Source organism: Mesoplodon mirus, assembly GCF_964341445.2.
Source record: "Mesoplodon mirus genome assembly, chromosome: X".
NCBI lineage: Eukaryota > Metazoa > Chordata > Mammalia > Artiodactyla > Ziphiidae > Mesoplodon > Mesoplodon mirus.
The window spans coordinates 8,477,295-8,495,862 of NC_138981.1; the positions used below are offsets into that span (position 1 = coordinate 8,477,295).

Below are 18,568 nucleotides of genomic sequence, written 5' to 3' on the forward strand. Positions count from 1 at the left end.
GAAAGGAGACAGAGAACTGGCCAGACTGGTGTCAAATTCAAAGCCAAGAAAACAGAGTCAGCGGGAGGAGAAAGAGAAGAGGTGGCACAGGAAAGCAACCTGTGGCCCACAGTCAGACAGCGTTTGCTCTGGGTCTTGTTGGCAACTTTGGGCTGTGTGTGGGCAGCCAGAGGAACCAGAGGCCGGCAGGCGAACCTGAGAGTGGCAGAAGTGCTGGACCCAATGACAGAGCTTGAAGATACCCTTATCATGCCCCCGATAAGAGGCATCAGACAGCATTTTTAGACTTCATTATTTCAGCCCTGAAGCAAACGGAGCATCTAAGGCCTATAGTGCAGATGTAATTTACAAGCATTGTGTTGGACAACACCTGTCCAGCAGGTGGGAAACCTGAGTTCCCATCCTGGAGCAAACCAGTTCCTCATCGACAACTGAGTTTCAAATGAGTGACAATCAGCCTTCACTTGCTTCAGTGTCACCGGGTTACGTCCCCAAGCCACCTGATAGTTCTTACTAGCTCTTTAGCTGTGTATGTATAGTACTGCCATTATTTATTACACTTGGTCTTGGGGATAGGGAAGTATATGTTTGCAATGGGGTGCGAGTTCATTCACTAGATTTAATGCCAGGGAACGAAGGCTTTGCTTAACTTTTTATTCATTATGGCACAAGTAAGAACTTTAGGAAACACCACTGAAAATGTCATCGCCAATATGAAAATTAAGAGTAGCATGTTTTATAAAAAAAAAACCCATCTTTTTCTATAATACACATTCCCTTATGAAGTGAAAAAAATTTTTCATAAAATACTGAAGCAAATTGCCACCTGCTGGTCAAAAATGGTTTTGCAGTTGAAACACTTCAAATGTACTACTGCACTATGGTAGGAACACTTTACATGACACATAAAATTACCGAAGAAAACATTTCCTCAGCCTTTGGCACAATGTAAATACAGAGCTTAATCTTTTTCCAAATACGATTTAGTTTACAAAGCCCTGCATATAGTTTGGTTAATACTGATTATGGGGCAAAAGGAAAAACCATGTTCTGTAATTTGAATACTCTCTTTTGACCCTCAAACACTTTATAGTTGGATTCCAGTTTGCAGTTTTGAAAAATACATAAAAATCGTACATTATAAATATATATTATATATGGTCTATATAAAATTGAATTTGACCTAAAATGGGAAGGACAACTTCTTAATTATTCTTTCTTTGTCAGGCACGGCCTTTCTCTCTGAATTCTTTCTAAAGAGATTCTAAAAATATATTCCATAATGTACCAAATTTAATATTTTCCTTAAAACATATTCAATATGAAAAAGCATTCAGTGACTATATTTTTTTGTATCTCACTACTATAGAAAAATATGGCTTCTCATATTCTGTTTTATTTTGTTTTGTTAGTGTTTTCCTTAGGCATTGAAGGAAGGGCTGTTCGCAGTTAAAAAGCTATGGCCAAAGCACAGAAACCCGCTTGTGCGTATTCTAGAACACTCTATAGAATCTCATTACTTAGAATAAGTGATTTAAAAATGTGTTCCTTCTGTTTTCTGTGAATATAACATATAGGATTATCATACATAATCTGTTACAGAATATACAAGAGTCAAAACTGAAGACACATAAATACAATTAAGCTATACCAAAGCAAGAGTTTTATCTTATACAGAGCCAATGTGAATAGCTTTTAGATTGGATATTAGCATCCATCTCTGTTTTTCTTTTCTCTGAAGGCTGGCTGTGCAACAGAATCTTATTATAAATGGCCAGGGTCCTGGTGCTCTATGTCTTTAAGTGAACTGACTTTTCTCGTGTTATTTTTTTTTTTAAGTGTAAAAGAAGAAAAACAAGTAAGTGCCCAATTGTCCAACACCCACTTTTTCCCCTACCGAGTGGAAGAAGGCTGTTTGGGACGTGAGGGCTGAGCGTGGAGGGCTCATCTCATACCAGCGTCTCCGGGAGGGCATCGGGGTTGTCGGTGGATAAGAGCTCCCAGATCTGCCACCGTTCCCTCTGCCAGTCGAGCCAGTTGGGCTCCCCCAAGGCCTTACTGTTCCGATCGCTGGCGGGACTGGGGTACGCGCTGCTCGCTTTTTGCTGGGCGGCCTGATGATCTCGCTCGGCTCTTTGGCTTCCCTCTTCCAAAGCTGTTCCGGAGCCTCCTTCTGGCCTCTGAGGCCTCCACAGCGGCGGCTCCGCGGGCTGCTGGGCAGATGCTAGGGCCTGCTTCCCTGGACCAGGATACGGAGGAGGAGGCCTCTTGTCGTGCCTGGCACCCTCTGCAGGTCTCTGGTGCAGAGGCTTGGCTCTCCTCTGCAGCCAGGCCGCCTCCGGCTCGCGCTCCGCGAGGTCTTCGGTCCAGCACGGCTCCGGCCTTGGCCTTGGCGCGCGCCTCCCGTCCCCGCCGCCCTTGACGGGGGGCGTGCTGCAGACGCGGGCCACGGGGGCGTGCACCCTGCACTCGGCGATGGTGCTCGTGGTCTGAGTCCTGGCAATGACCTGCGCACTGCTGTCCAGTTCCATGGGGCTCCCCTGCCACCGGGGCCAATTTGGGGACAGGTTCCCTTGAGAAAGAGAACACGGCCCCGGTCGGAGGGAGCTGCTTTCAAAAATGTCTCCGTAGGAACCTGGGAGCCGGAGAGAAGGAGGAGAGATGGAACTGGTTTGTAGAACCCCCGTCGGGATGCCCTGTTATTTCCTTCCTACCGCCAACTTCAAAAACTGAAGAAGTGCGGACACGCTTAGTCGTTGTTGCCTAAAGTAAAAGACTTCCTAGTAAAAGACATGAGCAGTGCTTTTTGGTTACTGGCACAATTCGTGAAGCAGCTCCAAAGACAGATGCCTGGACTCTGACAGGTGAGCTGTCAAATGCAACTGAATAGTCCTTGGCCCTAATTTATGTTGTAGGAAAGCCCCCTTCTGCGTGGTTATGAAAACTTTTCTGAACCTAGAAGGTGAAAGGAACATTCCCTTCCTGTTCAGTGCAACTTGCAATCCAGAGGAGACACAAATAATGTTTCCATGTTTCTATTGTGTCAATTAAAGCTGTAGGAATAAATGAAATGAATCAAAAATGCCTCATTTGGTGCCAGAAGATAATGAAGACAGCAGTCGCTGTGTATATTCCACCACCACCACTGTGGGAGAGACTGGCTCGTTGTTCACCAAATCGTCCCCTTTCCTTACTGGATGACATTTCCCAGCCTCCCTTGCAGTTAGGAGGGCCACATAAATGAGGTCTGGCTAACACATGTGCAGAGGTGTGATGTGAGCCATTTCTAGGCCTGGTCTAGTTAACAAACAAACAAACAAACAAACAAAACCAAAAAAAACCCAAATGCACTCCTAGTCTTTCCTGCTTGCTTCCTTCCTTTAACTTCTAGCCCAGGATGGAAAAACCATGGAAGACTCCAAAGCCTCTGAGGATGGGGGAGCCACTGGCTAGATGGAACTTGAGCCCCTGAATGACTCTGTGGAACGGAGCACTCCCACCCGTCACCGCCCTGCACAATCCACAGTGGACTGGGCGGCGAGGGAGAAATCAACCTGGGAGAGATTAAGCCACTGACATTTAGGGGGTGTTTCTTACAGCAGTTAGCCTTCCCTAACTGATACAACTTTCCTCAGGAAATTGAAAGGAGAGCAAAACATTGTGCATTTCACAAGCGAATGAGGAGCCTATGTCCTCAGGCTGCCTTTTTCCTATGGATTTGCCCTGTCCTCTCATTTCTTTCTAGTAGGCAGGAAAAGAGAGCAGATCATTTTGGGGAGAGAGGGGCATATGAGCATTTATATAGGGACAGATCAGAGTTGAAACAGCGAAGGAAAACAGAGCAGAATATCGTGGAATAGTTTATCCTTGGGGGGAAAGGCAGCAAAGCACTTCATGGGATACAATGAGATGTAGTTAGATAATGGATCAGTACTCAGGTACTCAAACTGGATTAGAGGCCATTAAATTAAAAACGTACCATGCTTTAAAAATGTAATATGGGAGGTATTACAAAACAGTGAGAAAGGGAACATATACACACATGTACACACACATATACATACATACACACACATTTGGGAGAAACAATAAAACAAAACAATTTACACACTTCATGCAATATATTAACATATATTCCAGATGGATTAAAGAATTAAGGGTTAAAATAATGGAATACTATGAAAGGGAAAAGTGCATAGATGACTGACTCTCCAATGCTTAAGTAAAAGTAAAGATTAATTTTGTGAAATAATTCACAACAAGAGAGAGTGATAGACCTACTTATGTAAAACATTTTAAAAAATTTCAGATATCCAAAAAGGGGAAAAAACTGCAAGGGATAATAATATCAGGGGCAAACAAAGTGGACAAAGGGTTAACGTCTTTATGATAGGAAGAGTTTGTAAGAATCAATTTTAAAAACACTAGCATACACAAATAGCCAATGACATAACTGATAATCAGTGGGGGAAATTCAGCTGATTAAATAGAAAAATGGAAAAATACTGGTGAGAAAGAAAGGCAAATGAAAATAATACAGTTTTGTTCTTTAAAGAAGCCAAAATGCAAACGCAGTGATTTGCAATACCAATGAGGTTAAAGTGACACAGACAGTACAGTGAAATGGCACTGCCATCTACAGCTTATGGAGTATGAGCCAACGCATCTTCTGTGGAATGTGAAGTGACTGTACCTCTGAACTCTGGAAAACGTTCATCATTTTTGACCCACTTTCCTATTCTGTTCTTTTGTTTGTTTTTGTTTTTGTTTTTGCTGCACCACGCGGCTTGCAGGATCTTAGTTCCCCAACCAGGGATTGAACCCAGGCCCTCAGCAGTGGAAGCTTGGAGTCCTAACCACTGGACCACCAGGGAAGTCCCCCACTTTACTATTCTGGATTTGTAACTGGCTTTCTGAAATTTTGTGAATTTTTTAATAACTTAAAATACCAAAAAAAAAAAGTTACATAGAAGAGGTCCCTGACATCATAACTTATTACAACATCAATAAAAAATGGAAACAACTCATTGTCCCAGCACTGGGCTATAAACTACGAATATGCATCTGGAATACTACATGGCTCTTAACAATAATACTGGAAAATAACTGGAGAATGGACGGTAAACGAATCATATAAAGGTACACAGAGAGAATGATTGTAACTATCTTTAAAAACGCTTGCAAACGAAATGAAATAAAGTCAAAGACTGATGTACTTTGGTGGAAAGGATAAGTATAGCTTTATCCCCTTTTTCTGTTTCCAGCATTTTCCAAATAATATTTGACAAGCATGTAATATGATGATAGTAAGGTGAAAATGAAAGGAAATTAACTTAAAAAGTAAATGAAATATCAGTTTAAAAAAATTATCCTTTACCTGTCATTCCTGGGTCTTTGGATCCACTTTTCAATGTTGAATGCCAAGTTCCCCAGATATTGAAAGCCTCCTCTGCCATATCTAGGAAGAAGTGTATAAAAAAGGTATGTAACTCACAATCAAACTGAAGAGCAAAAACTCAATAAACAAATATGTTTATAACATCTCTTTTGCTCAAAGTACTATATTCGAGACTGTGATGGATACAAGACAGAATACAATGCAGACCTGCCTTTTAAGATGCTTATTCCATTTGAGATTTACAAAAAGGCTCTTTCTCTAGGATGGCTGTGGTAGACAGAATAAGGACTCCCACAAAGATGTCCGTGGCATGATCCCCAGAACCTGTAAAGATGTTACATTCAAAAGGGACTCTGCAGGTGTGCTTAAGTTATGGATTTTAAGATGAGGAGATGATCCTGGATTATCCGTGCGAGCCCGATGTAATCACAAGGGTCTTTACAAGAGAGAGGCAAGATAGAAGATGCCACGTTTAAAGATGGAGGAAGGGGCCAGGAAGCAAAGAATGCAGGCAGCCTCTGGAAGCTGGAAAAGGCAAGGAAACATTGTTCCCTAGAGTCTCCGGAAGGAACACAGCCCTGTGGACCCATTTTAGATTTCTGATGTCCAGAACTGTATGATAATAAATTTGTGTGTTGTTTTAAACCACTACGTTTGTGGTCTTTTGTTACGGCAGCCATAGGAAACGAGTACAATTGTGATGGGTGGCAACAGCTCTGACCGCATTAACATAGAGACAGAAGAATAGTTATAGTTTCTTTATCTGGCGGCAGCAGAGTCAGTCCTGCATGTATTTATTCATACATCCCCTTAGTCTGTCTGTAAATATTTACACCTACCTTAGGTGTTTTCACCATCTCATTTAATCCTCACTACAATCCTGCCACGAGATAATAATGACTATTTCTAGAAGCAAACGTCTACTGGATGCTTCCCTGTGTTCCACAGTTCATATGCATTCTCTCATTTAATCCTGAAGAGATGACTCTGAGTCCATTTTACAGATGAGGCAAGTACTTTCGCATTTTAAAAATAAATTTTATGCCTGATGGAAACATGGGCTACTGTTTTCATTGTAAATTAAAAAAAAATTTTGACACGAATATTTGTAAAATTAAAAAAAAACTGCTCTGATTAAAAACACCAAAAAACAAAACAAGCCCTTTCAGAGTGGCTCTTCAGATTAAACTATAAATTTGAGATAAAATAGTAAGAATTTGCACTGTGTCTTCCAATTATTACTTTAAAAGTGTCCTGTTGAGTCCTGACCCTGAGGAATTACTCTGTGGAGGGAGAGAACAGAACCAAACATTCGGTGGTCAAATGAATTTGAGAAAAGCTACAACCCGTACCCTCGCTCCCATTGTGGAAATTCATGGTGCCCCCTAGCACTTTAAAGAGTTTGAGAACTTGTACAGTAGAGAGACCGTTAGCTCGGTTAACCCAATATTTCCCAAATGTATTTGACCATGGAAACCTTATTCTGCCTTAAAACGTCACCTCCCATGGAGACCTCTTTGGAACATGCCAGCTTGTTATATAGTAAGTTCAGCTTGTTCCCTTTATAAAAGTTAACAGCAATGGTTCGGTGACATCTTAGCCTAACAAATAGGCACCCAAACCCACAGGCCAGGACACATAAAGTTCCTCGGATGCTGGAGCAGAAAAGTCAGCTGGGAACGTCAGGGGCTGTCAGAGCTTGAGACTGCTTCCCAGCTAGCTGGGTCTGCAGGGACTCAGACTCAGAGTCGGTGTTTGGCAGGTCCTCAGTAAATGCTCATTGAATTAGAGAAACGTGAAATGGTGAAGGGATGGAGAGAAGGTCCCAAGCACCCACATCAGGCCACATGCAAATCAAAGTCACTGGTGGAGTTACCTTTCCCAAGCCTTGGTCCAGGAGAACTCTCCCTCGACTTCGAAGATGGCAAGTGGCCCACCCGCACATACTGCTCTGGCCCTTTGTAAAGCTTCTCTGAGCCCCCCGGGGCCACGTCCTCTTGCATAGCCAGCAGGGAGCGCTCGGACAGCACTGGGGAGTTGTTGTCATAAGGGGAGAGGTCTCCGCTGGAGGCCTTGTTGGAATCTGTGGACGAATGCCTTCCTCCCACGGGAAAGGAAACTTCCGACCTCAGCATGTCAGGGCTTCTGGCACAAGGAGATAATGACAGGTGCGTAAGTGTGTTAACAGTGACTGACCAGATTTAAACAATCCGACGGTTTCACACGGGACAGGAGGAGAACGCATGGACACGGGCTGAAACAAAGAGAGCTGCTGAGCGAGGTTCCAAGACTCCTGGGTCAATAAGGTGAAAGCGGTTCTATGAAATGGCCAGCAGATGGCAGTAAAACCCAACAGATGTTACAGGAAACAGCAAGGCGAAGTGGGGCGGGGGAGGGTGAAACACATGGATCCCTGTCTTCTCCAAGGTGCATCACTGAAATGCCTATCGGATCAATCCCTGTTTCCATTTAAAAATTAAAGTCTGCTGCTCACTATCTGTTAAGTAGGGGAAAACTGTAGATAACTCTTTTACTTTCCTCAATATCCTGAATTAAAAATAATTCAGATAAAACTATGATTAAAACTTTACGCGTAATTCATTATGGCTTTACGGACACCTTTTCTCCCCGCGCTCAAATACTTAGTGTGAGTGAATCCATCCTTCCTGAGGACAACAACGATGATGATGATGATGACGATGATGATGCTGGTGGGAATAACTGTTTCATGGTTAAAACGGTGGCTAAAAGGATAAATATATGACCATCACTAGAGTCCATTGTATTTAAATACACCTAAAAAGATTCCACCAGGCACTAGTGCTTTTACACGTTGATATAAAATGTACTAATTAGCATATCCATTAAGGTTGATATGTGCATGAGTTGTCACAGCAACAGAAATAACAGTGAAAACAGTGAGCGGAACAGGAAGATGAGAACATCAGGAACATGACAAGAGTGTTGGAAGTCTTACCTGGGAACATCTGTATTTTCTACCTTCCTCAAAACAGTGGCCCTGACATCTTAAAGGGAAATGATCAGAGATTGATGAAAAGTTCCCAAACCTGCTTCTGTTCCCCCCACGCTCCCCCACTTCACTTCTCTTTACTTGTCTTTGCTTTCTTTTGGTTTAATTTTTCAGAACAAATCCTTTGTGATCTTAAAGAAGGTAAAACCCATGCCTGAGCAAGCCTTTCCTAACCAAAGCGTTCTGTGCATGCAACACGGAGGAAGGACGCTCTCAGGGGGTCTGGCTTCACAGTGGTCTCTAGCAGGGGTTAGTGCCAGGGGGAAGCATCTCAGCAGCTGGGACATGCTTTCCCCGTCACCGTCACCGAGGCAGCCAGAGGCCCAGACACTTTTTGTTGAGGGAATTTCTTACCCACATGGAATAAACAGTCCTTTCCTTGCCTCCGTTTAAACCGATGACTGATAACCTCATGGGAAAGAGCCAGAGGACAACCACGAGGATGGTTTTCCAGAAACTTTAGGCCTCCAGTGAATGAAGGAAAAATAAAAGGAACTTACTACTTCTGCTGGAAAGTGGGGGAAGGAAACGATTTAACCTCCACTATTTAATTAAAGGGGGAAGCCTCCCTAATTCTAGTGGAGGGAACACAAAACAAAACAAACGGACACTTGTCTGTCGTTGTGGGGTTCGACTCTCCTTGAGGATGCTCTACTATGAAAATGAGAAAACACGAACGTGTTGAATTGGTAGCAACACAGAGCTCAGCTCACAATCAGGGTCCTACTTTCTGACCAGGGCTAGATATCAAATTGCTGGGCTACTTTCAGTTGTTTTCCCTGTTTAGTTGACATTTTTCCATTCATTAATGAACATGTCTTATGTCTACTCAGCAAGAATAAGTCACAGTGTTATATCGATAAGAGTGGGCACATAAAGCCTTATTTTATGGGCTGTTTTAAAGAGAGTCAAGTCAATTCACTTGCCAAAACAAAATTAACTATCAGGGCTTCGAATGCTTTTTGGCCCCTTTACAATAGGAGGAAAGTTTTGGAAAGGTCGTAGTGTAGCTCACGGAGACCACAATAGTTCGGTCTCATAGCTTGCTCTTCTGTCTTACAAAACATACAGAAGAGCATATACTGAGCAAAGTATTATAAGTTGCAGATTCAGCCAACAGTTATGTGCATAAAGAAAAACACCTCATGAAAGAAATTTCTTGAACATCTCAGTACTAGGGACATTTGGGTTTCTCCCAGGCCAGCAGGTTATTTTTACCTACTTGGAGGTAAAAATTATTTTTCCACATAGAACCACGGGTCATGAAATAAAGAACGTATCTCTCTTTGCAATCACCGCTAAAAGGCTCTGAGGAATTGGGGCTCCACTCGAGTTGGCGTATTGGAGCTTGTGTGATATTGGAGCTTGTGTGAAGCCCTTGTGTGTTTCACACCCCAACTTCATCTTTTACCTTATCACTCTTCCACTGCTTTCCTTTCCCTGGTCTTTCAAATTACTTACTATGATACTGTTCCACTTTACATATTTTTGCGAGCTGCTTCAACACATTGGTTTTGGACTGGTGTAAAGACAGGGAAATCAAGTCCATGCTGCTGGGGGTATTAAAAAGGCAGCATGCTTCATGAGAGCATTCAGTTTGGTTAAAACAAAACAGAGAATAACAGCAATAACCAAAATAACTGAAGCTGTCATATTGTTTTTTCCTCCATGATCATGGCTGTGATTGGATCTGATCCAGCAGAGGTGAGAGAGGAGGGGAGGTGGAGAGCCACTGTCCTCTTCCTCTGCCTTTGGGCTGACTCTGCAAAACCTCACTCAGTGGTTCTGATGTGGCCGCATCGCTGTCACCTGGGAAATGCATTACTTGTTGGAAATGCAAATTCTCAAGCTCCATTCTGGACCTCCTGACAAGACTGGCCACCATATGCAGGGCCCAGGGCAAAATGAATATGCGGGGCCCTAAGATTAAAAACATGATTAGAATTTCAAGATGGTGACGGCAGATCACTAAGCCAAATGGGTGCTGCTTCTGAGTGCAGGGCTCAGCCCGTGAAGCTGGCTTGGCCGATTGAAAGGGAACCTCTGGGGGCAGGGCTTTAAGAGCCCTCCAGGTAATTTTGATGCTTGGGGAAGTTTGAGAACCCCAGATACCAAACCTACCTGCCTTCCCTCAACCCACAGATGTGACTGTGGGCTATGGATCTAGTAAGTGTCAAATCAGGAGGGAAACCACAGACAGTGGCCAAAACCTCAGCCCTGGCTGGCAGCGGGGGTAAATGTGGTGGTCCTGACCTTGAGGTGGCTGGTGCCACAACTGAGTAGAGGAGAGGGAGTGTGCCCAATCCAGCCAGCTCCGGTCTGCAGGATCCGGATAACTGAACATTGTTTGGTGATGGATCAGAACGTGTTAAGGGGGGGGGGCAGGAGGGGCCAACCTGCCTTTCTCTGCTCTTCTGTGTCATTCTCCTAAGTCAAGCCACCAAAGTCACCACAGCTGTGGCCCCAATCAGGGGAGAAACTGGAGGAGGTGGCTAGAGCTCATCCCTGGAGGTAGAGGTGAATGAAGCAGACACAGACCACGAACCTCCTCAGGGTGGCTGGGGTCACAGCCAGGGACACGGGCAGGTGGGGAAACCCCATGACAGGTGACACCTCTTTTCCCAGCCAGCGTACTTGCCCGTGGAAGTGGATACCGATTGAGTGCCCATGGCAAACAGCTTGTGGTATAGACACTCATGTGAAGTAACGCCTTGGCCTGACAGAAGCACAAAAGTTGCTATTTGTATAGAGTCCATTATGTGGCAGAAATTGTACTAAGCTACTGTTAACAACTCGCCTTGTTTCTGATCACAGGTCTAGAGACGAGCCAAAGAAATGAGGAGATATCAAAATTACACGTCTTTCTAGCAGTACCGGCATTAGGGGTTGAGACTCCTTAAACTCATTTCATAAATACTATTCAAAATGATTAAAAATCAGTAGTAAAATGCTTGTTTTATGCTTAGAGTTGGTGGCCCTTTTATATGTTTAAAGTATTTCCTATTTATCATTTTATTTTCTCGGCAGAGGTCAATAAGATGGTGGCCAAATGTACCTAAGAACCCATGCCCAAGAACTGTCTTTCCACACGACAGCCCACCAATTAATAAACAAAATAAACAAAATAAAACTCCTCAGAACTCTCACTATAACACTGGCAGTTCAGAGTTCTAAAAAATTTGAGTGTCATTCCATCGCTTTATCATTAAATCAATTGGAAACAAATCCAGGACCCTCCCTCTGGAAAATGAGACAGGAGCCACCAACATCTTCTCTAAGATTTGCCTCTAAAACGATTCTACTCTAGGAAGACAATTTGAAGTTCAACGCTCCAAGTAAAGGCAATAAAATATTCATGCATTTATCTAAACTATTTATGCTAACCCGTGATTCACTAGATGAGAAATCGTTTAGAAGCACAAAATGTTCCCTCGCTCTATGTCTTGGAATTTCATGGGTTTGAGCAGATACACTGCCAGTTGACATGGGTTTGCTTCCATGAATGGAGAGCTTTCCCATGAGACCTGAAAGCCCCGGGACCATCCACAGCATGCATGGCCAGTCTCAGCCAACCAAACAAGCATGAGATGGACGCGGAGAGCGAATCACTTTCTCACCCTTAGCTGGTCCCTTCAGGTCAGGGTGTAAACACGCTGGCAGGGTACTGTGGGCAGGCCTGTACTGCAGCCGGAAGCACAGAACTTGTTCTGTGGATAAACGGAAAACTCCGGTTCAATCACCGGAAGTGGCCAGCCCAGCCCGTCACTGAGCAACCCCAGTGAGAAACACCTTTGGGGATTTTGAACTTGCATTGGCTTCGTGCTTGGCTTTGCCATGAACGGATAAACCTCAGTCTGTTGGAACTCAAAGCACATAACCATCTCGGACACCGTTAACGGTACCAGGAAAGGAATCCACTGCCACAGTAGCTCTGGACTTATGGGAGGTTTTCACATTCATCATGCTCAATTCTGCAAAGCATCCCTTATGCAGAATCCTAGGGACAAATGCACCCTGCTCCACAGAGAAGCTGACACGGATCCAAACTCCCACCAGGAGATAAAGCCAGCACCCTGGACATTAGAATTCGCCCAGGTCTTTTAAAATTTTTTGATATTCTGCTCATCAGAGATTTTTGGTGTTAACTTTGATTTTTAAAAAATACTACACTTCAATATTGTTCATTTTGATCACCGTTTTAACACACCCTTAAAATCTGCACCTCACTCCCCTCAGCCTAGCCCCTGCCCTGCCGTGACACTGCACTTCTGTTCTGTTGCAAATGCCTGCGTTTAACGTACTTTGCCCTCTTTGACTCCATTCTCATCCCCTAGTACTTTACATCCCTAAATCAAGGGGGAGGGTCTATTTTAAGTATCTTTGAAGAAAAGAGCACATAATTCTAATAAATATACCAGACAAGCAATTAAAAAACTGGAAGTCTTTCATTGTTAGTAATATAAATCTCTTCTAATCTCCTCTTGGCATTCCATTTTAGTTGAGGCCAAAAATGTAAGTAGACAAGCACAAGAAGAAATAACGAATCCTCCTCTCACTCCCCCAATTCTCTTGTCGCACATAAAGAAGGGAAAAGATTCAAATCAAAACATTAAATCCCCAAATATCACTAAACGTTTCATCTTTCAAAACAGAAATTTTGAGGAATATGTTCTCGTTCTTGGTTTGACACTCTTTTGAAAACTTACTTGTCCACTCCAGATAAAATCTTGTGCAGTTTCCACGTGGGGCACAGGAATCTAAAACCTTATTTAGGTATGTGAACTGATGGCAAAGAACAGAAGCTTCAGGAAAAAAATCAAAGGGTCGGAAGAAAATAATGAGGCAGCTTGTGCATATCACTGCACTTATGATCTTCATTTTAGAAGCTACTGCTGCTTCCCACTCTGTGGTCTTCCTGCGAATCCTTTCCATTCTTACCTTTCATAGCCCTCGTAGCTGAGTTTTCACTAAATAAGCTCTTCGGAACAAGAATTCTGTCCATTCCCATTGCGCCACAGCTTATCCAGGTTCTCGACCTCATGACCTGCAAATGCAATCGCTTCCAGTCCCTTCAGAAATCTACCTGGCCTGGTGCGAGCAGGTCACGTTCCCAACTTCAGTGCATTTCACCCTCACCCCTCTGTCTGTTCCAGAACTACGCCATCATCCTGATGCCAATTAGATCAGGTGAGCTTTGCCTTTCAAGACAGTGCCACAACTTAACGTGGATGGGTTCGCTCACGCCATATTGCCTTCATAGGTTGCTAGCTCATGGACAGCAAGGTAGAATCTAGTGACACCCAAGTTTTTGGTAAGTTTTTGGTAAGTAGCTGTAAATGAACAGAATGGTGAAATTCTAAGTAATGTGATAATAATCACTAACAAGTACTAAGCATTTATCTAAAAACCAGATTCTGTTCTAATAGCAGAACAACTCCATAAAGTTAGTGTGACTTTTTATCCCTAGTTTACAGATGAGGAAACTGAGACAGAGAGAGATGAATTTATTTACCCAAGACCACACAGCTAATAGCAGTGGAACTGGAATTTGGACTCAGGCAATCTGGCTCTGAATCCAAAGCTCATAACCAGCACGTTATATCATAGAAGGGTGTGCTATTGATGGATAATTGACATGTCAGTGTGGCCAGCACTGTCTGGCATTGGGGATACTATAACTTGTCACCACTGTATTCTGTCACTACCATGATCTATCATCACTGTAATTCTTTGCCGCTGCTTCTTGATTTAAGCACCGCTGCTAAGCTTGCTATTTAAGGGCTTCTGCCCTCTGTGCTGGCCGGCCTCTTTATCGTGTCCCCAGCCAGCTGACATATTTACTTTTATGACCAGGCCCTGATTCAAGCTCCCCAAACATCCAGGCCTATTGACAACCTCTCCAGCCTAAAAAGTTCCCTGCAAATCCTTGCTCTTCTCAGAAGATATCGAAACTCCACGTGGATCTATGGTCTGGAGCGCTGGTTCCCTTCTTTGTCAACACAAAGACCCCTTTGGAGTGTAACAAATCACCTACCTCAAGTCCCCGGATGACAGTAAATATGTAGTATCTAACGGGGCAGCTCTCAGCTGGCAGTTCTTAGCCTGGCTGCTTGTGAGAAACACAGGGGAGCTTTAAAAAATCCCAGTGTCCAGACTGCACCCCGGAATAAATGAATCCAAATCTCTAGAGGGGGTGCCCAGACGGAGCTGTTCTTCAATCTCCCCAAGTGATTCGAATGGGAGGCAAGGCTGAGAACCAGGGGCTCAGCACATATCATCTTCACCCTTGTAGGCCTCCTTCAACAAGTCTGCAAGTTCTTAAAGATGTAAGCATTTATACAGAGAATGGATAAACAACAAAGTCCTACTGTAGAGCACAGGGAACTACATTCAGTATCCTGTGATAAACCATAATGGGAAAGAATATCAAAAATGAATGTACATATATATATGTATAAATGAGTCATTGCTGTGTAGCAGAAATTAACAAAACATTGTAAATCAACTATACTTCAATAAAATAAATATTGAAAAAAGAAAAGAATATGCCTTGAGATTTTAAGCTTTTGCTACTCAAAGTTTGCATCGTGGCCCAGCAGCATCACAGCATCATCTGGGGGCTTGTTAGAAATGCAGTTTCTCAGACTCCCTCCCCTAGACCTACTGATTCAGAAAGAACATTTTAACAAGATCTACTGGTAATCTGGATGCATAGTGAAGTTTGAGAAGCACGCCTTTAAAGCACGAAGAGACTACTTACAGCGCGAGGGTTGGGACTTTTCAAGCCTCAAGAGGCCATTAAAAATAAATATTTATTTACTAATGTATGTATTTTCACTTCATGGTAGCATCATCAACCTTCTGGGCTGCTACCTGACGTGTACCTAGAGGAAAAAACCAATCACTCCCTTCTCCTCCTCACTGCGAAAGTCTTCTCCAAATGTTTTCTGTTCGATAATGCTAGTCTCTGACATCTTCAGTGCTCCTGTGAGCTTACCTTCCTTTTCTTGAAGCCCTGACACTCACCTAAGATCTTGGTGTAGGGTCAGCTTGCCTAGGCCTTACAATTCTTATTCCTATAGGGACAGGGAACAGGAGAGGCTGCACCATTGTACAGTTTGAGATGGGCTTTAATATGTACGCTTCCTCCTTTTCCTAAGAGTAGAGAAAGAAAGGCTCACTTCTTGGCATTTACATGCAAAGAGCGTATTGAAAACCACATAAAAATAACTTCTAACATCTATTCTTCAAAGTATAATATTCATATATTTTAAAATGTCATATAAAAGCAGAAATTCGATAAGTCAAAAATCAGTGGGTTTTTTAGGTGTGTGTTTTCTACCTTTCCCACAGAGAAGTGTTTTAAAGGCAGCTTAATGGGGGATTCACAAAGAGAAAGGCTGCCATGTCTGTTTTCTTGCACAGGGGAGGGAAATAAGTGAGTTCCTTTAAATTCTGGTAACACAACATCTCCTATGAAGAAAAGCCCTTTGTTTGTTTAAATTAGAATCTCCACCTTGATGATAGTTAGGAATCTAGGAACATTTTAAGTGAGCCCAATTCTCTGATATGAAAAGCAAGACCATGAAATACCAGCCCATGTATACAATCTGAATACATTTTTATTCCCTCGTGGCTCTCAGGGTTTGAATCCTGGCAGAATGTCTTACTTGAAGCAGAATTTATCTTGATAATGATTGGCACAGAAATGGATTTTTTAAAGTGCTCTTGAAAGGACGATCCACTTAAAAATTCTTCCCTGTTCTACAGAACATAGAACAAAACAATGTGCAACTGCTTTCCACCAAATTTCTCTAAAGAATGTAATTTTTACATACCTGAAATAGTTTTAAATGAAAATTAGTACATCAGGTTCGACATCAGTACAAAAGAACAGTTTAACACGTGTCCACGTTTCTGAGATAGCATTGAATAAGACATACCATTACAGTATTTTATGTATGACTAGGAGGGGAAAAATGCTATGAATTAATTTAAGACATGTCGTTGATTATAAGATTAACCTCAGTTTCAGAGATGATAAAACATGGGGGAAAATGTGTCTTAGAACTGTTGAAATTCAGTAGATTAACAAGCACAGCATAAGATGATACTTTCACGAAGGAAACAACGTTTCCTGTCACAAATTTAAGGTTTGGTGTCATGGTGGCAACATCACTCCTGGTTCATGACGCAGTATTACCCCCTTAACTAGCTTTGTTAAAGTTCACCCCCATACACTCTGCCTCTATAGCGAATGGTTAAGATAAATCATAAAATCTGACTAATGGGAAAATTCAGTGCTTCTCCTTTGGAGGAAAAATGGTGGCTAACCGTAGCCTACAGCAAGGCTTCTTATTTTCCTCATTGCAAACACGGGTGCTTGTGTAGACCGGCGTGCATTTTTCTCAAGAGGATGCTAGCTACAAAAAGCGGGAGAGTTAAGAGGGTGAGCATCTCTAATTTCATGGGTACCTAGGCCTTGGCTGAGGCCTGTCTTGTGGTTTGCTAATGCATCTGTCCCGTTGGTAAGTTACACACGTAAGATGCATCCAGGCGCAGCCTTAGGGGCCCCTAAGCACAGTTTTTCGGATTCTAGAAGTGGAATCACTGATGCACATCACTGTCAGTTCCTGAGCTTCCTGCCAGTGTGATTTAGTAGGTTTTTTTTTTTCCAGTAAACACAGTCAAAAGGACCTCAAGGGGCTAGAAAAAGAAAAATGAAACAGAAAAATCCCATAAAGCAGTTTCTAATTTGATAAGTGGATTGGTAAGACAAGCATTTTCTGTTTACGTGGATTGATCAGATTTGCCAGGAAGTCACCAAAATTCCACTCAAGTCACCCTGCGTGGAGTTATGTAAACTTTTCTAATTCTTTAGAAATGAAAATAGAAATCCCCAAGGCGGCTTTAGAAGATGGAAAAACTGGCATACTCACGAAGATTGGGAGGCCTTTCTTCTGAGTAAATAGTCCACCACATCGGGATCGGTCTCTAACAGGCTCATCAGCACTTCATTCTGGAGATCCGGGGGAACCTGCAGGGGCCAAATGTTGAGGCATAAATAAAACCACTCCAGCAAGAGGTGAACTACGGTCATTGGCAACTTGACAATAGTGTATAAAAGGGTGCCTTCAAAGTTGTAAGAAAACAGAGTGATCTGTTGGTTAAAACCAAACCTACACCAACCCATACAGCCAGTTTCATTCTTAGGACAAACTGGATGATTACCAAATAGTCACAGTCACTAGTCAATTCAATTCAAGTGGGGTGAATTGTCACCCCACTTGCGACTGGAGATACAGCCTAACCATTTGGGTACCTCTGTTGCTCAGACTCGATTTTCTTGGCTTTGAATAAGCAAAATATCACGGTTAAGCGGAATGGTGTTTGTAATTTATTGTCCAAATGGGGACACTTTCTAGAGTTCATATTTAGCACTATGCCAAGACAACAGGCGTAAGTTAGGACCATCTCGGGCAGTTCTGGAACACAGGATCAGTTTACTGAGGACAGGCCCTGGAGCCGGAGACTGCTTGCATTTGAGTCCCAGTTCCACTCGCTGGGTGTGGGAATTCTGGCAAGGTATATGACCTTTCCAGGTCTCAGTGCCCTCATCTGTAAACTAGAGATAATAAGAGTACTCACCACAAAGGGCTGATGTGGTGAGTAAAGGACTTACTACATGTTGAGAACTTAGAAAAGCACCTGGCAAATAGAAAACACTCAAAAAAAATGTTGACTAGTTCATCTGCACATGCCACTTTGTCATCCAGTGCCTGCCTTCACTCCTTTCTTGCCTCCTGGTCTATCATCAATTAAAAGTTTCTTGCTTCATAATTTGATGAGGCATCACATGAGTGTTATAGATGAGCTTCATGTGTTTCTCTAAGCCTAATCCTCAGTGCATTAGAAGATGACCGTACAATCCTAAATCACTCATGTAGAAGTCTTTTCTAGGAGAGAAGATTGAACTCGGCTCCAGTGGTTTTCTACTCTGTAGATACTGGTAGCTCAACCAAAGGAAATTCAAACTGTTGAGGGAAAATACATTTTCAGTCTGATTCTCTCACATGTGGGCTCGGAAACAAGACTCTTAAATACTGTGGGGACACATCTTCTGAGAACAAGTGTTGGTG

The 18,568-nt window shown here is 42.9% G+C and overlaps 1 protein-coding gene across 3 annotated transcripts in view; it reads right to left on the reverse strand.

Annotated features, from left to right (window-relative positions):
* Positions 1-640: 640 nt before the first annotated feature.
* The window catches only part of ARHGAP6 (Rho GTPase activating protein 6), a 165,048-nt gene continuing 147,120 nt past the window's right edge, over positions 641-18,568 (reverse strand). For all 3 annotated transcript variants that reach the window (XM_082609416.1, XM_082609415.1, XM_082609414.1), the window contains 4 exons: positions 17,369-17,466; positions 7,275-7,543; positions 5,378-5,458; positions 641-2,635 (listed from right to left, as the gene is read on the reverse strand). In XM_082609416.1, the coding sequence (XP_082465542.1) occupies positions 1,950-2,635; positions 5,378-5,458; positions 7,275-7,543; positions 17,369-17,466 (1,134 nt within the window). In that variant the 3' untranslated portion in view covers positions 641-1,949. The remainder of the gene's footprint in view (positions 2,636-5,377; positions 5,459-7,274; positions 7,544-17,368; positions 17,467-18,568) is intronic.